Source organism: Bos grunniens, chromosome 4, assembly GCF_055505025.1.
Source record: "Bos grunniens cultivar Pamir isolate PY7600 chromosome 4, Bosgru_T2T1.0, whole genome shotgun sequence".
NCBI lineage: Eukaryota > Metazoa > Chordata > Mammalia > Artiodactyla > Bovidae > Bos > Bos grunniens.
The window spans coordinates 26,403,038-26,429,148 of NC_141168.1; the positions used below are offsets into that span (position 1 = coordinate 26,403,038).

The 26,111-nt window shown below is 42.4% G+C and overlaps 1 protein-coding gene across 2 annotated transcripts; it reads left to right on the forward strand.

The window, feature by feature from the left end:
* Positions 1-1,260: 1,260 nt before the first annotated feature.
* ZC3HC1 (zinc finger C3HC-type containing 1) lies at positions 1,261-17,186 on the forward strand. Of its 2 annotated transcripts, XM_086395673.1 has the most exons (10): positions 1,261-1,416; positions 3,379-3,490; positions 6,965-7,115; positions 7,659-7,742; positions 10,364-10,491; positions 11,778-11,932; positions 12,911-13,154; positions 13,482-13,694; positions 14,163-14,369; positions 16,753-17,186. In XM_086395673.1, the coding sequence occupies exons 1-10, from the start codon at positions 1,271-1,273 to the stop codon at positions 16,819-16,821; spliced, it is 1,509 nt and encodes a 502-aa protein (XP_086251799.1). In that variant the 5' UTR covers positions 1,261-1,270; the 3' UTR covers positions 16,822-17,186. The 2 variants fall into 2 exon arrangements, with proteins under 2 accessions (XP_086251799.1, XP_086251800.1); XM_086395674.1 differs by lacking the exons at positions 6,965-7,115; positions 7,659-7,742 and having other exon boundaries at positions 3,379-3,502.
* Positions 17,187-26,111: the final 8,925 nt, after the last annotated feature.

The window sequence follows — 26,111 nt, forward strand, 5'->3', positions numbered from 1 at the left end:
TAAATCACAATGCTACTATCACATATAAAAGGAGCAATAAGTTTTTAATATTAACTATCAGTCCACATTCAAATTTTGCAAAGGAATGATAATAATGATTGGCAATGAACTAAAGTTGGCTAAGAAGAGAAGAAATACGACAGGTGGTGGAGTTAGTTAGGATCAGTGGAAAGAGTTAGAGCCATAGGTAAAAGTCCTGGTGGGTGGAAACATTATTGGCGTTAGGAGCCCACAGAAAGTGAGCTAGAAGGGTCGGAGTGGTTCCACTTTCAACTTTGCCTATTGCTCACTCATATCAGTCTTTTTTTTCCTCTTAAGAGTCTGTGTATTTCTCTTTTCCACCATCTCATCTATTTTAATTCCGGCACTGATGCTCTCAGGAGAATCTGCAGACTGAATTAGGTCCTTTATACCCTTGGTATTTCTTTGAAGCACTTTTAATTTCAAAAGTTCACGAAAACTTTTTTTTTTAATGTCTAACTCCACTAAGAACTATGTCTCTTTTATTCACTGCTGTCATTGCCATCGCTGAGCACAGCGTCAGTAGAACACCCTCATTAAATATTTTTTGGACAAAGCAGGGAAGAAGTGTTCAATGATGGCAAATACTGGAAACTTCTAAATCCACCCATAACACTGTTTCTAAGAAGAATTCGAAATTATTTACTCTCAAGTCGCCATTCTGCCACATGTAAAAAGATACAACTTTAAACCTTTTGAGTTAAATATTTTAAACCTTGAGTTAAACCTTTTTAAACTTATGAGTTAAAACTTTTAAACCTTATCAGTTAATTACCTTAAGACTAAATCGAGCACCTCACCCCTGCTGAACTCGGAGAGACAGCGCTCTAAAAACCTATCAACCCAGATATGCTCGTACCTAAAAGAAACGATTAAACTTCGTATTTAACCAGAGCCCTCCCGCGAGGGTCTATCTCGTTGTGGTTTTTTTTGGGGGGGGGGGCGGGTTGGGAGGGGGACCACGCTGCACATCACGCGGGATCTTAGTTCCTGCGACCGGGGATCTGAACCCGCCCCCTTCAATGGAAACGCGGAGTCCTAACCACTGGACCTCCAGAGAAGTCCCTAGCTCGCTCTAAAACGAGAATTTGCTTCCTTCTAACGTGGCCAAGAAGCGCTGGGCCCCGCGGTGAGGCCCCACAGGTCTCTCGGGCTAACAAGCGGGAAGCCAAAGAACGATCTTAACCGCCCAGAACGGAAGTTCCTGAGCCTTCACACCCGCGGGGAAGTAACTCGGTCACGGACCAAGATGGCGGCGCCCAGTGAGGGGACTGCCTTTACTGCGGGGGTCGAAAAGAATTGGAGTGCGGTTGTTCGCTCTCCAGAAGGGACTCCCCAAAAAGTCCGGCAGCTGATAGATGAGGGAATTGCCCCAGAAGAGGGAGGCGCCGAAGCGTGAGTGCAGCCTGTGTCTGGCGACGGCAAATTGAAGAGGGTTTGGGGGACTCGGAGCAGAGGGGATAGATACCTGGGTCTGTAACTCAGGCGGTGGGGGTGGCTTCGACCCGGGTCTTGAAGAGACTGGGATTACTTCGCCTTGTCGCCTTTAATCTTCTACTCAGGAGATACTGGATCCCACACCGCGGGCGCAATTTTGCCTTAAGCAGATTTTTTCTTTTTTTTAAGCGGGGCGGGAGGAAAAAAAAGGACCGCTAACTAAAAATGCGCACCCGATTCCTTTTGGTTGGACTTCTTAACCTTTTTAAAGTCTTAGACACTTTTGGCGGCCTGGTAAAGTTTATGAACACCTCAGAAAGTTATATTTTTCAATACATGAAGTAAATACATAGGATTATAAAGGATACCACTTACTTTGGAATGCAAAGTAAGGAAGTAAAAGATTAAAAAAGTGATGCAGTAAAACGCTTCATTAGTAAAACGCTTAATTATTAGTAGTAGATATGTTGTCTACTGTAATTTTGAGGTAGTGTTAAGCATAAATGGTATTTCAGAACATACGCAATAACCATAATGTGGTGACAAAATATCTGTGACTTCCATGGTGACGTTTACAGATACTGCTGGTGCTACTGTGTTTTTTTAAATTATCTTCATTCATAATGGAAAGAAATGCTGCATTTCAGTTCAGTTCAGTCGCTCAGTCGTGTCCGACTCTTTGCGACCCCATGAATCGCAGCACGCCAGGCCTCTTTGTCCATCACCAGCTCCCAGAGTTCACCCAAACTCATGTGCATCGAGTCGGTGATGCCATCCAGCCATCTCATCCTCTGTCGTCCCCTTCTCTTCCTGCCCTCAATCCCTCCCAGCATCAGAGTCTTTTCCAATGAGTCAACTCTTCTCATGAGGTGGCCAAAGTATTGGAGTTTCAGCTTTAGCATCAGTCCTTCCAATGAAAACCCAGGAGTTAGAGGTTACTAAAATAAATGTCACTTTTTTCTATCCAGATTTCTGAATCCTCTGAATTTTTTCCAAGATCCAACCTCCCTAAGGCTCTCTGTGACTCTCAGAAGGATTCTTGGAATAAATTACTTTTGAGTTATAGTAATTGATGTAATCTTGAAAGTGAAAGTCGTTCAGTCATGCCCCACTCTTCGCGACCCCATGGACTGTATAGTCCATGGAATTCTCCAGGCCAGACAATTGGAGTGGGTAGCAGTTCCCTTCTCCAGCGTATCTTCCCAACCCACTGGTGGAACCCAGGTCTCCCACATTGCAGACGGATTCTTTACCAGCTGAGCCACCAGGGACAGCCTGATGTAATCTTACTTTTATTAAAATTACTTTTGTGTAACACAGTTCTTCCCTTTACCCTATCCAGGCTCTGCTGAAGTGCCTTTCATTGATTATAAAAGAATTGTTTTGCTGTTTTTTTCTCCTTGCATTTTTTCATGAAATAGCCTAAAAATCTTTACTTAGATTTAAAATTTCAAATTAGTTCCTTTGGGGGAAAAGTGGGTATCAAGTATCAATCTAGGTAGAAATATAAAAACTTATTTTCTGCTTGTTAAAAGAGTTGAATTTGAAAGGTGGTTCAAGTTGTATAATGGATAGAAGCCTTGAGTCTTGTTTTGTGTTTACAAAAGTTATGCAAAGTGCTGTCAGAGACCAGAGAGTGAGGTAAAACAGTTTACCAGTACAGGATTAGCAGAGCATGGTGGAAGTAGAAATTGCTTGAAACTTAGTTATGGCCAAACTGTAAAGAGATTTGAATGCCAGACTAAAGAATTTGGATTCTGTGAAACTACTGAAAATGTTAAGTAGAGAAGTAAAATTTAGAAAGTTTAAAATCTAGAGTGGTGTGATTGATATTATGATGTACAGAGAAGCCAGATACAAAATGTTTAGGCAAAGTGATGCCTTGAAAGGATTACCAGTAGTTCTGCCTCTTTATTTTAGGAAGGACACATCTGCCACATTCCAGTCAGTTAATGGATCACCCCAAGCAGAAGAACCTCCGTTGGAATCTACAAGCAAAGAAGCCTTCTTTAGCAGAGTGGAAACATATTCGATATCCTTTTAGGTTCGTGTGAGTTGCATGTTCTCCTGCTGCTGAATTATTGGGTTTTTTTTTTTTTTTCCAGGAATAAGACCACTTACTCTGATGTTTTAATTTTTAGAATTAAACTTGGTAAGAATTTTTTTTAGGAAAATTAACATCATAAAATATTAAGGGACATTTGGCTTCTAATCTTTTTTTTTTTTTTCACAGAAGAGAAAACTAAGAGCCTGAGAGAAAAAGGAATAATAACTGACATTGTATATAGTGTTTTCATGTTTATTATCATATTTGAGCTTCATCTTAAACATATGAAAATAAGTATTCTTAATCTCATTTTGCAAAGAGGAAACAGTTCAGGTAGATTATTTGATTTACCCAGGGTCAACTTGCTAGTAACTGGTAGAACCAGAATTATGGTGTAAGGCTCTTAGTGCTCAAACCTAATATTATTTTAGACTACAGTACATTTCCTGTCTCTTTCAAGATTTTCCTCTGAAAGTTATCCATGGTTGCACAACAAATTATCCTCAGACTTAGTAGCTTAAAACCACAAACACTTATTATCTCACGTTTTCTGTGGATCAGGAATCTAGGTACAGCTTAGCTGAGTCGTATGGTTCAGGGCCTCTCTCAGACTGTCATCAAAGTATTGGCCAGGGCTAGACTAGTAAAGGATCTACTTCTAAGCTCACTCATGTTGTTGGCAAGATTAATTTCTTCATGGCTATTGGACTGAGGGTTTCAGTTCTTTACTGGCTTTTGACTGGAGCTACATGGGCCTCTCACAGGGATATTTACAACATGGCAGCAGACTTCAGTCAGAGTGAGCAAGCAAGAGAGAGCAAGATAGAAGCTAGATTATTTTTATAACCTAGTCTCAAGCAACATCACATCACTTTTGCTGTTTTCTATTTGCTGCTGCTGCTGCTAAGTTGCTTCAGTCGTGTCTGACTCTGTGCGACCCCATAGACATCCTTCCACCAGGCTCCACCGTCCCTGGGCTTCTCCAGGCAAGAACACTGGAGTGGGTTACTGCTTCCGTCTCCAGTGCATGAAAGTGAAAAATAAAAATGAAGTCGCTCAGTCGTATCCGACTCTTCTCGACCCCATGGACTGCAGCCTACCAGGCTCCTCTGTCCGTGGGATTTTCCAGGCAAGAGTACTGGAGTGGGGTGCCATTGCCTTCTCCTATTTGCTAGACTGTTTTTAATTTAAAAGCAATTACAGACTTAATAGAAAAGTTGTACAGGTTACAAAGAACCTTCTTTTGAGTACTTGAAAGTAAGTTGCCAAAGTGACACCTCATGACTCCCAAATATTTCCCACAAACAATGACTTTCTTTTACATAACCACAATGAAATCATCAAAATTGGGAAATTCACATAATAAATTACCACCGTCTAACCCTCACATCATAATCATTCCATCAGTTGTCATCATAACCTTCTTAAGAAGATCCAGTTAAAATCTTCAGTTTTTCTTTGAATTTCATGACCTTGATACTTTTGAAGATGATAGGCCAGTTATTTTATAGAGCGTATCTCAGTTTGCATTTGTCTGATGTTTGGTTATGATGAGACGCAAGTTGTGATGCTGTGTTCTCATTGCATCCTGTCAGGTGGCACATGCTTTTGATATGCCCCTTTACCTGGATGATCATTCTGATCAGTTGATTAAGTGGGTGTTTACTGTTGTAAAATAACTTTTTCCTCCTTTGTAATTAAGCTGTTTTGTGGGAATGTGCTTTGAAACTACGTAAATATAATTCCTTATCAAACTGTATGTAACTTACTTGTTTGTAGTAGCTTGGTCTCTGATTTCCTTTTTTATTCAATGGATTTTAATCCATTACTATTATTATATATTTTGAAATTCCAGGTGCCCCTGATTTGGTGAGTGGGCGGCTTGGCTACAGCACCCCAGGGTGCTCCAACTTCCCCCTCTATGGGGACTCCCTCTTTACTTCGGCTTTGATGCCTTGCCCTGAGCTGTCTCCCTCACCCTCCTGGCTTATTCCTCTGCCTTGCACCCCCTGGTGGCTTTAGGACTAAATTGTTCAGGAAGGAGAAAGTATTTTAACCATCCTTGTACTGCTGTTCCTTGGATTAATTCCTAATATTGATACAGCATTTAAAAATTATTTCATTTTGTTATTTTTTGTTCTCAGTGAATTTAATTTGATTGCCACTTTGATATGATAATTATTTATTTGACCTAAGCTAGTTAAGTGATTCTCTGACTTTTTAAAAAAAATTTATTTAGTTTTTAATTGAAGGATAATTGCTTCACAGAATTTTGTTGTTTCCTTCTTTTATTCTACAGAATTCAAACTCCTTTAACATTTATATCTAGATTCTATTTCTAGCCTTCAGTCCTTTTGCTGCTATTAAAATGTTTTCAATTTCCAATATCCCTTGTAAAAATACAGAACTTTCCTGCAACTTTCATGTTTTCTCCTTTTTGTGTGTGTGTGCTCTGTAAAACAAGAGCTCTGTAGGTAAACAGAAAAAACCGAGTGTTGAATGTTAAAGATCAATAAATGATTTTATTTTTCCCATACTGTAGATGCTCTTAATGCTCTCGGCCTATTTAAAACACACATACCACCTACACACATTAATATATAACAGTCAAATTTAGGGCAGGGATGAATAATGAATATTTTTAATTTTACTGACTTTATTCTTCAGAAGGTAAAAGCAGCAGTACAGAGGAGTGATAAATATTTCTGTTGTTTGACCTTCACCATCCCCTGTTGCTCAGGCAAATTCGGGTACTTTCACTAGTGTTTTCAAATCCTTAGAATTTTTTTATTTTATTGTATTTATTTATGGCTGCAGTGGGTCTTCATTGCCGTATGCAGGTTTTCTCTAGTTGTAGCAAGCAGGGGCTACTCTTCGTTGCAGTGCACAGGCTTGTCATTGTGGTGGCTTCCGTTGCAGAGCACGGGCTCTTGGGTACTCAGGCTTCAGTAGTTGTGGACCTCGGGCTTAGTTGCTCTATAGCATGTGAGATCTTCTTGGACCAGGGGTCAAACCTGTGTCTCCATCATTGGCAGATGGACTCCCAAACACTAGACCACCAAGGCTGCTGCTGCTGCTGCTAAGTTGCTTCAGTCGCCTCCGACTCTGTGTGACCCCATAGACGGCAGCCCACCAGGCTCCCCTGTCCCTGGGATTCTCCAGGCAAGAACACTGGAGTGGGTTGCCATTTCCTTCTCCAGTGCGTGAAAGTGAAAAGTGAAAGTGAAGTCACTCAGTCGGTCCGACTCTTAGCGACCCCATGGACTGCAGCCTACCAGGCTCCTCCATCCATGGGATTCTCCAGGCAAGAGTACTGGAGTGGGGTGCCATTGCCTTCTCCGACTCCATCCCACAACTCCCTCTGAATGTGTTTATTCCTAACTATACTAAGAGTGAATTAAAGTTTTCATTTCTGACTTACTCATTTTAATGTAGTCATGTTTTTCTTAACATGAATACTCTCTGAAATGGGCAGGCAAGCCCTCTGAGCTGTCTCCACTGGTCTGTGCAAAATACGGCTGGGTCACAGTTGAATGTGATATGCTGAAGTGCTCCAGCTGTCAGGCTTTCCTCTGTGCCACTTTACAACCAGCTTTTGATTTTGACAGATGTAAGTATAAAGTACAAATTACGTTTTTCTCCAAGTTCAAAAGATATCTATGCTAGCTTTTCTGAAAAGACTAGCCACTTGTGTTTGATCAAAGAATGTATCCTTCTATATATAACAAGGTAAATTTGTGATTTTCTTCACCTTAATTATTAGCTTCAGTCATTACTTTTTTTTTTAAAGCTCAGCTACTTTAGAGTGAACCTGTCTGTACGCATTCTGGGAAACTAGCAGCAGTATGTTTATGTTAGGATTCTGAAATTTATACTTTAGGCTCAGAAACACAGGGCATTAATGAAGGCTCACATTTTTTAATGATCTGCCTTATAAAGATACATAATAGCTCCTTGTTAACTGGTCTTAGAATCTTGATTTAAAACTTGTGACAAATATTAAGATGATGCAGTTACTAATATTTCATATCTTTAAAAATTGCCTTAGTTATTTTTATTTTTAGTTGTATCTATACTCTTAAAAGCTCTTGGCCATTGGATTTTGAATCTGTGATAGTGTTTTTTAAGGCATTGTTACCTGTATGGGTTTCAGATAAGGAGCGATGTGCTGAGCTGAAGAAAGCCTTATGTACTGCCCATGAGAAGTTCTGTTTCTGGCCAGACAGCCCCTCTCCAGGTACTTATTCCCAGCATTTCCCCATTATCATCTCTTTGGTCATTGCATTTCTAGTATTGTCTATTTCTTTGTAAAAATCTAGTCTTTGAAGTTTCTCTTTCCTCCTTTCTATTTGTGCTTTACAAGAAGCACTGACATTAATTTATTCTTACGTCATTATTAAATGCATTTGACATGACAGAGATTAAACTATGCCTACGTTATCCTGTTTAATCCTTGCAGGGGCCCTGGGAGGTAGATATTATCAATCTGATTCTTAGGTAAGGAAACTGAGAATCAGAAATCTTAAAACCAACTAGTGAGGAGCCATAACAGTGGTTTTATCTGATTTCAAACTCTGCCTTTCTTACGTAGCAAACCAGCCCCATGTTCTACCCAGGCCTCCTGGTACACTAATGGCATTAATGGTGGCAGATAACAGGTTCATTTGCTAAGGAAGACTCACAGGACTGCACATGAGAGTGATTACAAATCTCCAGTTTATGACAGTAAAACAGCACAATGTATCAGTAGCACTGAAGTGAAGGTATCACAGGGGCTTCTCAGGTGGCCCAGCGGTAAAGAACCCACCTGCATACAGGAGACTCCAGAGACGAGCCCTGGGTTGGGAAGATCCCCCGGAGGAGGAAATGGCAACTCACTCCCATATTCTTGCCTGGAAAAATCCCATGAACAGAGGAATCTGGCAGGCTACAGTCCATGGGTCACAAAAGAGTCGGACATGACTTAGTGACCAAACAACAACAACAAAGGCTATCACAGCCAAGGACTCCCCCGCCGTAAGGAGTATGGAGAGGCCAGGTGCAGGCTCCTCTCGAGCTTCCCGTGGAAGAGCTATGGCAGTACGCCCTTTCTCTTGAATCAGAAACCACTCATGTGTGCATAAAGCTCTTCAAAACAAGGGAGCCCGAAATGTAGTCTCAAGTGGTACTTGTTTATATTTTGCTGGTCTCGGAGGCATATTGTTGAGTAAAGCCTCAAGAGCACAGCCTTCTGGGGGACTCACCAAGACCAGAGACAAAACTCTTTGGACCCATAGAAAGTGTCTCTGTTTTATTTTTAACTTTTTAAGTAATTTCTAAAATTTTAGTGTTTCAAGTATTAAAAAAATGTAAATAGTAATATAAGAAGCATCTCTGTATCTACCACTCAACCTCACCAATTACTACATTTTGCTACCCTTGTAAACACCCACCTTGCATTCTTTCTGTTGATCAGGAAGAATTACAAATACAGCTGTGTAGTCCTCCCCAGCCTCATTCCCTGCCTCCCTGTCCTGCAATAATTACTATCGTGAATTTAGTGACCATGATTTGTTACATGGTTTCTGTATCTACAACATTTTCAAGTATCTAGAGGCAGTGTATATGGTACTATTTATTTGTTTTACATTTTTCTATAAATGTTATCATTCTGTATATATTCTACAACCTATCCTTCATAGGGGGAGTCAGCTTTTTTGAAATTAATCCATGTTGGCATATGTAGCAGGCTTGAAGCTTTATAGTTGGTAGAACCATCTAAAATGTTAATCTGAGAGCTGAGGAATAGTGTTTATCTAGTTGATTCTCCCTTTGGGAACACTGGCTTATTCATTTTAGAACCTCCTGTCAGACCCTCTTTCTACATTATTGTTGTGTGTGACTGTAACTTGAACACCCTTTTCACCAAGTTACATGTCATCACAGGTGTTAATCAAGCTTTCATTCTTGGTACACTTCCTACTTACTCTAGCATAGTGGCTCTTTCTCTGCTTACACAGATTTTGAGCTTTTGGATGTACAGATTAATGTTTTTAATCAAATTTGGGAAGTTTTCAGATCATATTTCTTCAAATATTGTTCCTGCCCCTTCTGGGTCTCCCATTATGCAGCTGTTGGTGTGCTTGATCAGGTCCCACAGGCCTCTGTTCATTTTCCTTCATTCCACATGGATGCTCCTTCTCTCCATCCTTGTGCCACTGATATCTTAGAGGGATTACTACTTCAGATCACCCCACTGTCTGCTAAGCTTATTTCTTTGCATCTAGGCTAACCCCTTAGTCTCTAAACTAGTGCATATATTCTATATATTTTTCCTTTAAAAAAATCTTCCAGTAGTTTCTCATCAACATACATTAATAAAATTATGGCCTGACTGCTGTCTATACTTTAACCTTCTCTTCGACTCAGCTCCCCACAGGAATAGTGTGTTCCAAGTCTGAGAAACTATTTAAAATTCCCCACACGTGCTGTCCCTTAGGGCTTTACTTTTACACATTGTTGTTGGTCTTTCCAGTTCAGCTAAGACCTGACTACTTCTGATAAACCTTTCCTGAGACTCTGCTTTCTAAATATAATCACAGGGACTTCCCTGGTGGTCCATTGGTTAAGACTCCACACTCCCAATGCAGAGGGTACAGGTTCAATCCCTGGTCAGGGAACTAAGATCCTGCATGCCCCACAGTGCAGCCAAAAAATAAAACAATCACAAAAGTATCATCCCAGCCCTATCCAAAAAAAATCGGTAATTTCTTAATATCATCAAATATCATCCATTTTACATTTCCCCTGCTGCTCTATGCATGCTTTCTTCTTAAAAGTAATTTGCACCAGTATATCTTCAGTTTACTATTTCCACAGATCGATTTGAAATGTTGCCATTGGATGAGCCCACTGTTCTTGTTAGTGAATTCCTAGATCGTTTTCAAAGCCTTTGTCACTTGGACCTCCAGCTTCCTTCCTTGAGGCCAGAGGACTTAAAAACTATGGTGAGTTTTTCTTGGCTAGCATACAGTGGCCTTCAGTTGTCACCAGCATGAAGCATTTCTTTTAATGACCAGAGGATGAAGATAGCTAAGAAGAGAACTACTTGTTTGTCTCTCAGCTGACCTTTTCCAATCTCTACTGGAAAGGTGACTTGAGGGTTTAAATAAATGAGTTCTATTTACACTTTTAGATATGATGCTCTAAGTGGCATAAATTCAATTTTATCTCAATTTGTTACTTAACAGAAGATACTGAAATGTGGCTTCATATGGCTTATTGCATACCATTTTCCAAGGAAAGTGTTAGAAAAGTTATAAACTCCCTTCTCCCTTGTAAACAGAAATTTTGAAATGCTTTGGCCCATCTGTACTTTGAACATTTACTGTCCCGTTTGTCATCGTGTGATTATTCTATCAAGACAGACTTTAAGGAAATAGAAGCTATTATTTTGCTTCTTCAATTGAGAAGCTGTTACGTATTTTAGCATCAGACTATAAACATCTGATGCCTGTTATAAATGTCCATTTGTCCCTAGCCAAGGCAAATTTTATTCACTGTGTCATGGTTCTGTATTATTCTTGGAACAAAAGTAAAGATTCTGGCAAGCTCTTCTGTTGTGTCAAAAGCAAATTCAGGGCTTCCTTGGTGGCTCAGAGAGAAAGAATCCACCTGCTAATGCAAGAAATACAGGTTTGATCCATGGTCCAGGAAGATCCCACTTGACGTGCAATAGTTAAGCCCACGTGCCACAACTATTGAGCCTATGCTGTAGAACCCAGGAGCCACAACTATCGTGAGCCTACATGCTTTAACAACTGAAGCCCACATGCCATGGAGCCCGTGCTCCACATCAAGAGAAGCCACTGCAGTGAGCAGCCGGCACACCGCAACTAGAGAGAAGCCCAGGAAGCAACAAAGGCCCAGCACATCCAAAAATAAAGTAAATTCAGTGTCAGGGCAAGATATAAGTGGTAGTCGTTACTTGGTTTACAGATTTCAGAGAAAATATGGAGTTGGTAATTTGAAAGCAAGTTGGTACTAAGAAAAGATGAGGTAGTTCCAGGAAAACTGTTCCCTTTCTCACAGCAGACCCCGGGCAGGTCACGAAGTGCCTGTGGATACCTTAGCCTCTGCTAGAAGTAAGTCTACCTGAGTGAAGAGAATTGTCTTTGTGTTTATCATTTTTTCCATGACTTTTGCCTTGTACCATCTAGATGCATCATTATCTATGGCTTCTGTTCATGGTGGTTGAAATTTGTGTAAGTCTTTCATGTTGGTTCCTTTGTAGTGCTTGACAGAAGACAAGATCAGTCTTCTCCTGCACCTGCTTGAAGATGAACTTGATCACCGGACTGATGAGAGAAAAACTGCAACCAAATTAGGCTCAGACATCCAAGTGCACGTCACTGCCTGTATTCTCTCTGTGTGTGGCTGGGCGTGTAGGTTAGCGAATGTGCCTGGGGACATAAACCGTGATGACACTATATACCCATGTATATCAGTTACTCTTAACATTTGTAGATCACGTGGTATTTGTGTGAGAAAGGCAGTGACAGAGAAAACCTAAGTGGGTGGAAGAGGGATAGTAAGAATTAGCAACCAAACCAGAATGAGAACTCAGGAATTCGTGAACACACCTGAACTTTGTTTCTTTTACTGTCACTTCCCAGTAGGAAATTTGTGTTCCTGTAAACAGTGAAGCTCCTTTCCAGTTTTAGAAAGGAAAAATCAGTTTAATTGATGAAATCTACCAAGGAAGCACCAGCTGAATCCTCTAGGCCCCAACTTGGTGTTTCCATTCCAGCTGCTCAGTTTGGCACAGAATCCTTCTGAGACAAGACTGTCAGACCAATTTTGATTTACTTTAAATATGCTTTCTTTGGTACATTAAGGACTATTCTTTTATAGGGAAAAACTTTTAAAAGGGACATGAGAAATTTATAAAACATATCTTTAAAATGGGGCTTCCCTGGTGGTTCAGACAGTAAACAATCTGCCTGTAACACAGGAGATCTGGATTTGATCCCTGGGTCGGGAAGATCCCGTGGAGAAGGGAATGCCTACCCATTCCAGTATTCTTGCCTGGAGAATCCCATGGACAGAGGATCCTGGCAGGTTACAATCCATGGCATCACAGAGAGTCGGACACAACTGAGTGACTTAACACTTTCATCTTTAAAATAATCTTGCCATAGATGGCACACTAAGACCCCTAGATCTTCCTATAGGAAATTCATAACAGGTGATGAAGTTAGGTGCTGAGATTGGAGGATAGGGGCCCTGAGAGGAGGTGGTCCCCAGGCCATTGGACCGCCCAGAGATTTGTTTGATGAGATGGAGCATACTCACAAATCATCATGCTTAGTCCCTTGGCAGTGTTACCTTCTGAGGAAACCCACTCTCTTTTCTTTTCTCACATAGTTCTTTGTTGGAACCCATGCAGCTCTCCCTGATAACTTGTTCACAGTGTATGAGGAAGGTGGGGCTCTGGGGCTTTCAGCAGATCGAGTCGTCCATGACCGACCTGGATGCTTCCTTGGGCCTGACCCCTTCCCCCGTCCCGGGATCTGAGGGCCGGCCAGAGCGCTCCCCTCTGGTGCCCGAGTCTCCTCGCAGGATGGTGACTCGGAGCCAGGATACCATCTTTTCCCCAGGCTCAGAGCAGGTATAGACTCCTTTGGCTTGTTTGGGGTGGACTTTTTAAAAACATCATTCTTACCAAAAATGTTGATGAAAAATTGGATATTAACTTAGATTAATTGATCAGAATACCATAGAATGGTTTTATTCATTAGTTGCACTGGAGATGCTAAATTCATTATTGTGTATGGAAATCTGTTATTCTTTGAAGAGTTCGGTTACATAGTTCAGAAACTAAATTTTATAGTTTTTAAAATGTTAAAAATAAATGTTAGCTTTCACATACTTCAAGAAATATTTCTCCTGACCATAGTCATTAATTTCATTGTCCAACATCTCCCCTTTCCTTCAGGCTGAAAAGAGCCCAGGTCCCATCGTCTCCAGAACTCGGAGTGGGGACTCCTCCAGTCCTGTGGACCGTCCAGAGCTGGAGGCTGCTAGCCCTGCCACCAGAACCCGCCCAGTGACCCGCAGTATGGGAACAGGAGACAGCGCCGGCCTGGAAGTGCCATCTAGTCCTCTTCGAAAAGCCAAACGGGCTCGCCTCTGCTCCTCCAGCAGCTTGGTGAGCCCACCTGCATGCTTGGAGGTCCCTGAGCACGGCCGCATGCGAGCCCTCACCGTGTATACAGCGTGGAGAAGCAGGCGCGAGCCGAGCCTGGTCCTGCGGCTGTAGGAGGCTGTGGGAATAAGTTTAAAGATGGGACAGTTGGGTGACTAGAGAGGGGAAAAGAAATTAAGGGTTTTGCCTTTTGTTTCTTTGGGATGGCTACTGGAGACATGATAAATTTGTCTAGCCCAAGGGACAGTAGTGAGAAAGGGGAACAGACCTGATAAGTTGTAGTTTAACACAAAGGGAGTGAAGGGATTTTTAAAATGAGAGGGAAGTAGATGGGCAGAGTTTAAAGAAGAACATAAAACTAGAAATGTGAGCGTCATGAGATTCTGAATTTTATGACTTAGAGCAGCGCCTCCCTGAACTTACACAGTGTCTGCCCTTCTTTAACACTGACTGCTCTGCCTCCTTCCTCAGGACGCCTCTTCCCGAAGCTTCTTTGATCCCACGTCTCAGCATAGAGACTGGTGCCCTTGGGTGAACATCACACTCGGCAAAGAAACCAAGGAGAATGGTGGCACGGAGGTGGATGCCAGCACTCCGGCAGAGCCAGGCTGGAAGGCAGTGCTGAACATCCTCTTGGCCCACAAACAGTCTAACCAGCCCGCTGAAACCGACTCCATGGTGAGATAAGCCGTTGCCCTGATCATGTGCAGCGCTTGCTGTTTATGAGATGAGAAGAGGCTGTTCCTATAATTAGCACCCTGCCTGCCCTCAGTTTTCGCAAGTCAAGATGGACTCAGTCTGGGTTCATCCCAGAGAACAAACACGGGACTGGTTCAGTGTTTCTGCAGTTTAGCATTTGGCATTCCACCAAATTCTGATAAATACTTTGTCTTTTCTACTTAGATGACTCGAAGTAGAAAAGAGAGAGAGAAACAGCAAGAGGTAACAGGCCGCTGCTCCAGCCTCGTGTTGCAGAGCAGCTGCTTTTTCCACCTGAGTTGCTGTCTCTTGGACTTGGAGCCCTGGCCCGTTAACGTAGCTGTCTGCACGGAGCTCTGTGCTCTGCTACCATGAGCACAACTTCATTCCTCATGGCGGGCACCTTGCTTTGCCTGTGTTCCGAGGCCCCAGGCTTGTGTACCGACCCTCAGCTGCCATCACACAAATGACTGCTGCTGGTTCCGCTTGTGGGTAAAAGCAAACCAGTCACGAAAGCTGAGAAAGCAACTCAAGCATTTGCTCTATGCCAAATATGGAAGCGAGAGGACGGTGGGCATTAAGGAATCATTAAAACTGCATTCTCTTTCCTTTGCTGGCTCATTTCCAAATTTGCCATGTCACCTGCTTGATACAAATATAGTAATTTCTGACTTCTGTTCCCTCCAAGGACAAAGTAAAATAATACTTGCCAGCAGCTGTTTATCAGAAGCATTCCCAGATTCATGGTTTTGTAGGGTTATAGGATTCCACTGGAGGGAGCTGCTGTGATGCTAAAAGCTCAAGAATGTACATTCATACCCTTAGTAAATATGCAGGTGATGGTTTTCCAAGTTTTTGCCAAAAAAAATTAAAAACCCTGCATTTTTCCAGTTTAAAACCTTGGAAATACATAAAGCAATCTGAAGACAAATGTTTTGGCCCACCTTGCAAATGGGAGAGATTAGGTCTGTCTTTGCATGAGTTCTTTTGCCTGGATCCTCATGAAAAAATGTATGGCAGTTCTAATTAACTCCCCTCTGTCACTGTTACGCTAACTGGAAACCCCACGGGGCTTTTTTTTTTTTTGGTAGTGGGAAAATTTGGCCTCATAAGTGGCCCTGAGTTCCAGGAGTTTGAAGGTCTGTTTTGGCAACTTGTCTGTTAAGATTCCCCACAGCTGTTGTGTGACTGGGAATTATAAAATTTAAGAGGCTCTCCTGTAAAGGATCTTGAAGCTAGAAAAAAGTTTACACTGTTTTCCAACTTAAATTTCTTTCAATTTTGTCACTGTATTAACTAAATTGCCCTCAGTCACGAGTAAGAGTTCAAACTTTGCCCTCCTAGAGCTTTATTAAGACATTCAGCCACAAAGAGGATAAGGAAACAGTGAAAATGTCATCTTCTGTCAGACGTTGGAGGGAACTTTGTGGGTTATCTTGTTAGATGTGTTTGTGCTCTCACCGAGACCCTGTGCTCATCTGTGACTCTCCAAGGCAGAGGGAACCAAGTGTTCTGCTTCCCTGAGAACTTTTATCTTTCAGTGAACTGTTTTGTCTCCCTGTAACACCATTTCTCAGAATCTCAGATCACTTCGCAGGCATGATCAAGTGGCAGTGAGATTCTTCCTATTATTAGCTCTGCTGGCGAAAACAGGAAACTGAGAAGGCCAAGGTCATAGCTTAAACTCTTCAGAGTCATTTAACTTTGTTTCATTCCTCAACCTTAGATTATTCCATGAGTACCAGCTAGGCATCTTATGAATATGAATCCTTGTTCACAGGGCCAGTTCAGCATCACAGATGAGAAGTCAGTGCAAAGTGTGTGGTGCTACACTGATGGCGGGTCACACGTGTCATGCTCTCTCTCATACAAAGATGAGGACACATGCGGATGCTTGGAGGAGGACATAAGCCGTATTGTTGAAGCGCCGAGTGTGTTAGCAGTGGTATCACAGCAGACTCAAGCTGTTTGATTCTTAGTCCAGCTTTTAGCTACCCAATCCAGTATTCTTGGGCTTTCCTTGTGGCTAAGCTGGTAAAGAATCCTCTTTGAATGCGGGAGACCTGGGTTTGACCCCTGGATTGGGAAGATCCCTTGGAGAAGGGAAAGGCTACCCACTCCGATATTCTGGCCTAGAGAATTCCGTGGACTGTATAGTGCATGGGGTCGCAAAGAGTCAGACATGACTGAGCGATTTTCACTTTCACTTTGTGTATAGCACTGTATACAATTAACTTGTTTTATTTACTCCTAGACATATCTAGATCATCGTGGGAGAAATTTACAGACCACATCTTAAAGCTATTACCCTTTGTCTCTGTAAAGGAATTTAATCTCTAATAATGAACTTTTCTATCTACAGAGTCTCTCTGAGAAATCAAGGAAGGTATTCCGAATATTCCGGCAGTGGGAATCTCTGTGCTCATCCTGAAGATATCCCAGCCCTTCCTGCAGAGAAGTGGAATGAGTGGCTTTGAAAAATAAAGCCTAAATTCCTTTTTGAGCAGCTGATGCTAACGTTTTCTCCATTCTGGTTTAATCACGAGGAGCCCCTGCCCTTGCGGACGTGTGTCACCACCTGCATCTGACAGGAGGAAATCTGTTTGCAGCACAGGGATGCGGGCAGGAGAGGCGGGGCGAGCCTGGCTCTAGCAAAGGAGTGCACGATTCCAGAACTCCAGAGAGGACCCCAGCCTTGAGCGGGTTTCATGTCTGAGGTCGGGGCAGTGTTTTGAAGACTCTTATGTCCCAGGAATATGTAAGTGTGTGTTAATAAAACATTTGTTAAGATTCTTACAGTTGGAGAACTATTTTCCTCCTTGTCTAATGGGCTGATATAAAGGAAGCTGAGACTGAGAAAACTACTACAGTGGAGCAGTAAACAAAGCCAAAATTTTAGTTTTCAGATTGGCTGCAAAGCCTGGAGTTTATCTGTGGTTCTAGTCAAAGAGGTATTCCTGAACAGAGACAAGACATTGTTTCCTGCATCACCAGACCTCCTGATGCGTTATAGTGAATGGTAAGCTCATGGCTTTCTCCCTTCACTTGATAATAACAAGAATGAGAGATGCCGAAGGGAGGAAGGCTCTTCAAAAGACCTCCTCCATGCAAGGCTCCCTGCGTGGGGCTCCCCAGGGCTCTTTCACTGCTGGTGGGGAGTTGTCTCCAGGGTGGAGAAGTTGACCCTGACCTGCCCCAACTAAAGAGACTACCCACCGAGAGAGCAACCATGAAGGAAACTAGGTATTCTGCCAAATGTCATATTTTCTTTTAGTAGCTGCAGTAGGTTGGTTTTATAACTCACTTCTTTTATATTGAAGTATTCTAGGAACATAGTATGTAATATAATACTCCACCCATGCTAAACTTTATATCTCTAAAATAAAAAATTTTTTTCTATGTATTGCACCCAACAAAATAAACCCTTAATATCATCTAATACTCAGTCCATATACAAAATTCCCAGTTGTTCCCAAAATGTCCTTTACATTTGATTTGTCCATAGCAGTATCCAATTCAAAAAATAATGGATTGCATAAATCTCTTTAGTCTAAAGGACAGCCCCCTTTTTTTCATGTATGTTAGATTTTAAATCTGTTATTTTTTTCAATCCTGACTTTCAAAGAGGGTACATAGCGTTGAATTTGCTCTTAAGCTTCCATCAGTGGGTAAGACTGGTAGAGGTTGCTTCCAAGTTATTTTTCTAGGGGCACTCCTTTGCCTTTGGCACTGATGAATGGCTTGACTGTTCATTCTCCATGGTCCCCTTAGAGTTTGGTTAACAGGTAACTTTGTAATGTTCTAGTAATGAGACTTCTGGCCTAGGATGGGAAGCCATCTGCTGACTAGTGACTGTAGAAGTCTGCTCACTAGAAGCTCATCGCCTCTAGGTCACAATTTCTTAAGGAATAGTGTTGAGACATTAACACAAGGTATTCAAATGGACTACAAGCCTAAGTTTCAGATTATAATAATGTGGGTATTTCTTTTGAGTCTTTATATTATAATTTTAATTCATACCTCCCACCAAAAAAAGATTTTTACTCTTCTTTAAAATAGAGTTCCATACTATTTTTGGCTTTGTGGGATTTTTTAAAATTACAAATGGAAGCAAATTTTGGATAGACTTGATATCATTTAAGAAACTTAAGTCTCGTGTGTGTGGCACTGTCCAAGCCCTTATATAACAAGCGTGAGTGATCACCTGGTTTCCACCCTCAAGAAGTTCCACCCTCCAAGTCCAGCCTGGAAGATATATGTGTACATAAATGTTACACGAGACAAAGAGTGATAAACAGAGTATAAAATAAGTTAATTCTCATCTATGGACTATATGGAATTGGAGAGAAATTGGGGGAAGGTGTGGATTTGGGCTGAGCCTAAAAGATGAGTTGGAGATGTAGGCTCTATGAGAACAGGGACCTTGTCTGTCTTGTTTTATCATCTCAACACTTAAAACTGCCCTGCACATGGTGAACACTTAATGAAAAAAGGATATTTGAGGCTTAAGGAACATTGAACAAAGGAGCAGAATTTCCTATGTTCCTGAAAGAGCAGGTGTTCTGCCGTGACAAGACCTTTGCATTGAGTAGAAGAGAACAGCTGAAAGAATGCAGTCTGGGCCAGTTTGAAGTCTCATGTTATACTGAGGCAGTTCTGTGGGAAGAGAAGCCGTGGAAGAATGTTTTGAGCAGGGAAGTGACGTTTCTGCTCAGGAGGACAATCCTGGTGTGTGTAGCGCATGCACTAAGGGAGACGGGAATCTGAGGGCCGTGTGATGGCTGGGAAAATGGGTGCTTGGATAGAAATGTCAGTGGTGACTTCAGCCTTGCTTTGGGGTGAAGAAGATGGAAGGAGTCACGGATGGCCCTGAGGTTTGTGGCCTGCCCTATCAAGGCAGAGAGCTCAGGTGTGGAGGGAAGACAGTCGTTTTATTTTTAAACATTGTGAGTTCAGTTATGTAAAAAGACCTGTCTGGAAATGGTGTTTTAGAGGTCAGGAGAGTTCAGTGCACTAGTCAAGGATCATTGTTTCAAATGCTCAGAATATGTAGACGCTAAAGCCGCATATAGTGATACTGTCACCCTTATCACCTCACAAGGACCTTAATGCCAGCCTATTTGTTTGTTTTGGTTGTGCCACATCACCAACTGAGATCTCCGTCCTCCAATTAGGATTGAACCCAGGCCATGGCATTGCAAGCCTGGAAACCTCACCACTAGGCCACCAGGGAACTCTCAGTGCCAGCTTGTTTAACTATGTGCCTGTGCCTGAGGGCTTGAGGCTGCCTGTCAAGTTTCTGGTGAATATGCTACTAGACTGGATGAGTATACTTTCAAATAGTAGTGTGTGGTCTCAGATGGGGTGATGATTAATTTTATGTGTCAGTTTAACTGGTTAATGGATAGCTGGTAAAACATTATCTCTGGGGACTTCCTTGGTGATCCACTGGTTAAGAATCTGCCTTCCAAGCAGAGGACACCGTTTAGATCTCTGATTGGGGAACTAAGATCCCACATGCCATGTGTGCAACTAAGCCAAAGTACCACAGCTACTGAGTCCACATGCCACAATGAAGATCCAGCACAGCCAAAAAATAATATTATTTTCCGATAATATTATATTATCAGCCTGTGAGGGTGTTTGCAAAACAGATTAGCATTTGAGTTGGTAAACTCAGTAAAGAAGATCACCCTTACCAATGCAAGTGGGCATCACCCACTGAGAGCCTGAGCAGAACGAAAAGGCTAAGGAAAGGCGAATTTGCTCTCTTTGTGGGCTGGAACCTCTGTCTTCTCCTGCCCTGGAACATTGGGGCTCCTGGTTCTTGGGCCTTTGGAGCTGGACTGGGACTCCACCACTGGCTTTCCTGGGCCTCCAAGCTTGCATGTGGTTGGTAATAGGATTTCTCAGTCTCTGTGATCATGTGAGCCACATCCCATAATAATTCTTTCTTTATATGTACTCTATTGATTCTCTTTCTCTGGAGACTGCTGACTGATAAAGATGAGTGTGAACTTACGAGCTTCATCTTCCAAAGCATTTGATTTCTTTCACACACTAGGACTCCACTTCAAGTTATTATTCATTCTTGTGGGTTGTTCCCCTAGAAGTGTTTGGTTTGACGTTTCTGGTAACCCATTTTTCCTTGTTTGATTCTTTATTTGAAAGAAAAAAATTATTTCACTTGGCAGACCCTTTTAAAGATGGAAATTGCTATCTTAAAGATAGCATTATAAATCATCATTGTAAAGAATTTCCCCGCTTATACCTAGCCAAACTAGGTAGCTTACAGAGGTACCATATAATCTCTGTGTTATCTACTGCTGGCTTTCTCATAGGTAAATAGAATTACCAACACCTTCTTCTCTCCCTCCCAGGTCAGAACCTTTTGCAGTCTGGGTCCCAGGGGTCAAGGCAGATGGTACCTTGAAGACCCCCAGCTGTTCAAGTCTATTCAGACTTCCTAGTTTGGCCAGGCCTGCCAGCCTTCAGATTCTCCTTATATTATTTTTCTCCACTGATGCCTCTAGGATTCTGTGTTTTGTTCTAACACAAGTTACACTTCCCATCCAAGTAGATTATGTTTTTTTCACAGGTTAAGATTGGCACTCAGACATTGAATAACATCTTGCTCTGTCATACAGCTAGAATGTGACAGTGTGTATGTGCTAAGTCGCTTCAGTCACGTCCGACTCTTTGCAGCCCTATGGACTGTGGCCTGCCAGGCTCCTCTGTCCTTGGAGTTTTCCAGGTAAGAATACTGGAGTGGGTTGCCACACCTTCCGCCAGGGGATCTTCCGGATCCAGGGATAGAGCCCACATGTCTTGCATTTCCTGCATTGGCCAGGGGGGTTCTTTACCACTAGCGCCACCTGGGAAACACAGAATGTGACAGAGCCCCCACTTAAACCCATGTTCCCCAGCCTCTGTTCTTTGCATTATGACACAGCTTGGAATACTTTTCAGCGCAGTGAGTCTTAAGATTTTCCTTTTCTGAGCATCAAGTCAAGACCTGCTCTCACAGGAGAAAGGAGTATCTTAAAATCTCTAATGGGATACCAGTACCAGAATGCATCTGTCACGGGGCTCTTGGATTTTAGCCAACTCGCATAGACTTAGCAGGTGGAACATTCTCTTTGGGGGCTTTCCTCATTTACTCATCAAACTCTTACACCAGTTGTGGCTGCTTTGGAGAGAGCTTTTAAATCCCTTCCACCCCGTTGCATCTTAGAACAGAAACAGCTGCTTGTATAACTTGACCAAGGGCAAAAGTACAAACACTTCTTCCTCCTCAGTTTTCCTTGCTATTTTTAGTTTTATTCCTATTTTAGATTTTTCTCTGGCTTTGTGTAGCTGTTATCTGGATTGGGTGACCCATACCCTGGAAATGAATGCTGCACCCAAGCCGTTTAATTAAAGGCCATCATTCTGTCTTTATCCCATGCTGTCTTTTCTCTCATTGCTTCCTGGCTGAAGTGGTGGTGGTTACTGTTTTTCTTTTCATAGTGCCTCTGGTTGAATTGACCATCGTGTCACTAAAGCCACCTCGGATGAGAGGAAAAGGGGAACCTGTAGGAAGGTCTCTGAGGAGGACTGGTAGGTCATGGAGATTGGTGGCATATCCAAAAATTATCCAAAGATTCAGACCACCTTAATATGCTGTTAAGCTTTTTGTCCTTACTTCAGTCAGCTACCTAGCAATAGAGTGAGATATGGGAGGAAAAAATGGACTGTTTTCTAGGTAGGTCAGTAATAGCCCTCAAGAGGGTAAAAGAGCATAAAATACTAGATTTGGAAGGAATTCTAGATATACCTTCAGGGCCTTCACCATTCTCACGAGGAAGCCAACATCACAGAGGCAAAATCATTTTTAGCCTCCAGCTCCATTTCCTAGCCAATCTTGTCCAGCTTAACAAAACCACGGGAGGGGAAAAGTCTTGGGTGGCAGGATGGATTTTGAGCCATTTTGAAGTGACAGTGAAGTAAATACTGTAGCTAGAGGCTGTGTCTTAGACTTGAAAGGGGAGACAAGAACAGTCTAGAACAGGAGAGCCTCTGAAAATTGATTTTCCTACTATGACAAAGAGCTGTTACTCCAGATACGTACTAAACTCTGCTTAGTGTTTAACCAAGCACTGTTCTAACACTGCCTTCAAAGCCTGTGTCCCTAACACTACTGTCTGTCTCCTAACCAGGAGCCTAGCCCAAAACAGCAGAAATTACATACATGAAAGATGTTCAATACATGAAAGATGTTCAATACACGCTTACTTACAATAAGAAGCTGACAATAACCTAAACATCTAACAGTTGGAGAATGATTAACTACATAGAGTATAAATTTGTGGAATATAATTCAAACTATTAAAATGATAGTTGTAATTATTCTGTTGGTATAGAAAGTTGTTTGCAATATCCATGAAAAACAATGCCAGGTCTTATATCTCCACTGTGATTTATATACCCATGTCTAGAAGAAAACTTGAAAAAATCAAAAGTCAAAGTATTAAAATAGAATTATATAATTTTCTTTGGATTCTTTTTGTCACATATACTGTTTGTGCAATGAAATTTTTTTTGTTTCCGTTTCCTCATAGCTCAGTTGGTAAAGAATCCACCTGCAATGCAGGAGACCCCGGTTCAATTCCTGGGTCGGGAAGATCTGCTGGAGAAGGGATAGGCTACCCACTCTGGTTTTCTGGCCTGGAGAATTCCATGGACTGTAGAGTCCATGGGGTCGCAAAGAGTCGGACATGACTGAGTGACTTGAAATAATAAATAAATCTTTATAATTCTGTAACCAGTAATTTGTGGCCTAGCAAAGATTTCTGGTAAACTTTATGTTCTTTTCTTAAGCCATAGATAAAAGTTTTTATATTTTGTTTTTCCTGTACTTTTTGTTTGCATTTGATATAGGGTAGGTGAGAAACGATAAAAGTGATTAATAGCATTAAGTGAAAACGTTAAGATAGAATACAATGAAGTGTTAGCTTGAAAGTTGCCACATACATTGCCTAGTTGTGGTTTATGTTTTATCTGTAAGCACATAAGAAAAGAACCATTCTTGGTAATTTACTGGCTGTACTGGATATCATTCTACACAGTTTATAGACTGAACAGGAAAGCTACCTGTTCTATATCATAGAGTAGTAAGAATAGAGGAGCTGGGCCCTTCTTTCCTACCTTCCTCTGTTCACCTTCAACCCACCTTCACTCGAGCGCACCATCTAGTCAAATCCTTTCTGAGCTGAGTATCTGCATAGCTGTTAAAAAGGAGATGGGTACACACCCATATTCATCGAAGCATTATTCACCATAGTGAAGAGGTGGAAACCTAAATGTCCATAGAGGATGAATCAATAAAGAAAATGTGGAAAATATGAAGTGGAACCTTCAGCATAAATAAAAATTTAAAAAGAAAATCCTGTCATATGTTACAGCATGGAGGAGTCTTGTAAATTCTCCTAAGAGAAATAAGCCAGTTGCAAAAAGACAAATGCTTCTTGATTCCATCTACATCTAAAAGAGACAGCTAAAGGAGTCAGACTCCTAGAAACACAAAACAGAATGTGGTGACCAGCTGCTAGGAGGGAGGGGAAATAGGGCTTAGAATTTTAGTTTTGCAAAAAGAAACAATTGTAAAGATCTACGCACTACAATATGCATGTAGTTCACACTACTTCTTACTCTCAAAAATGGATCAGATGGTAAATTTTGTTGGTATTTTAAAACCACATTAAAAAGAAACGGCCACTTCTACCACCCCCTGCTGCTGCTCCTGCCGCCAAGTCGCTTCAGTCGTGTTCGACTCTGTGCGACCCCATGGACTGCAGCCCACCAGGCTCCTCCGCCCATGGGATTTTCCAGGCAAGAGTACTGGAGTGGGGTGCCATTGCCTTCTCCGTACCACCCCCTACCTTTTCTGTATACAGAGCAGGATCACAACTTGAACCCTGTGCCCTTCATCCTTCCAGTCTAGGCTTGGGCAGCTTCGTCCATCATCCCTTTTCCTTCCGCTGGCATGTCTGGGTGCATCTTTGCTCTGAGGCTCTTCAGTTGGGCCATGGCCTTGATTATCTGTGAGCTTGAAGTTGCTCCTTCTCTAATATGGGAAGGAAATGGGTGTGAAACCCGATGTGAAAACTTTATTCTGTACATACAAAAAAATGAGATGTCAAGTGAAAGGCGGCTTATCAGATACTAAGTGACTAAGGGATATCTCTCTCCCCTAATTATCAGACCAGGAAGACATCTACACAGAGTCAAGATCAGGGATGTTGAGCAGCAATGCAGCAGTACCTTCCGGAGCCAGTAGGTGGCCCCCATGCTCCACCCCTGACTTCCCTGCTGCGTGGACCAGCCGAGGCAGGACACCTGGCCTCAGCCCTTGATGGCTCATCACTAGCAGAAAAACAGTGGCGGAGAGTCAGCACTTATTTTTCCAAAGGGCTTATTCTCATTTTCAGCATCATTCCTACTTTGTTCTTATCTTGTTACAGGCCTTCTCCTAACCAAACTTCTCGAAGGCGGAAGCTATCTTGTTTCTACTGTAGGCTTATACAGAGTGGAACAAGAGAGACAGACTGAAAGCACTGAGACAGAGATAAAGGGAGAAAATGGAGCCACAGAAGTAAAAAAGTTTAAGGTCAGGGTTAGGACCCTGTGTCCAGGATTAGGGGAAGAAGTAGCAAGGACAAGAAGCTGAGTGAGAATTCAGCTGCAAGAGGAAACCCAGGGGAAGATAAAGCCGTTGGTGGGGAACATTGGCACTCATGAGGCAGCCCTTCTGTGCCCCATCTCAGCACCAGGACTCAGGGCTGGGTCACCCCAGGGCCAACCCACAAAGTTAGGCAAGCCACTCATGAAGCTTTGCGGAGGTGTTCTTAGAAGCACAGGCCAGAGTGCTGTGTCACCAGGGCCACAGAGCAGCCTGAACCCAGCAGATGACCCTTTCCTTGTGAGGATTCCAAGGTCTGTGACTCACGCTAATTAACCCTGACTCACTGTAGCACGGAGCACAACAAGGTCATTGTCGAGTTGAGTGGGGAAACTGAGGAATGGAATGGGGAAGCAGCTTTGCTCCATGAGTGGCAGCTGGCCCTGAAGCAGCAAACACCCATGAAGCTGCCCTTGAAAACCAGGAGCAAACACTTCCCAAGAGGGGTCCAGAGGAGGAGGGGGAGGGGGGACCTTTAATTTGTGCTAGTTCCTTGTTGGGTAGAGCCATAAAACTCTACAGTTCAGTTCAATTCAGTTGCTCAGTTGTGTCCGACTCTGCAATCCCATGAATCACAGCACGCGAGGCCTCCCTGTCCATTACCAACTCCCGGAGTTCACTCAAACTCGTGTCCATCGAGTCTGTGATGCCAACCAGCCATCTCATCCTCTGTTGTCCCCTTCTCCTCCTGCCCCGAGTCCCTCCCAGCACCAGGGTCTTTTCCAATGAGTCAACTCTTCGCATGAGATGGCCAAAGTATTGGAGTTTCAGCTTTAGCATCAGTCCTTCCAAAGAACACCCAGGACTGATCTCCTTTAGAATGGACTGGTTGGATCTCCTTGCAGTCCAAGGGACTCACAAGAGTCTTCTCCAGCACCACAGTTCAAAAGCATCAATTCTTCGGTGCTCAGCTTTCTTCACAGTCCAACTCTCACATCCATACGTGACCACTGGAAAAACCATAGCCTTGACTAGACAGACCTTTGTTGGCAAAGTAATGT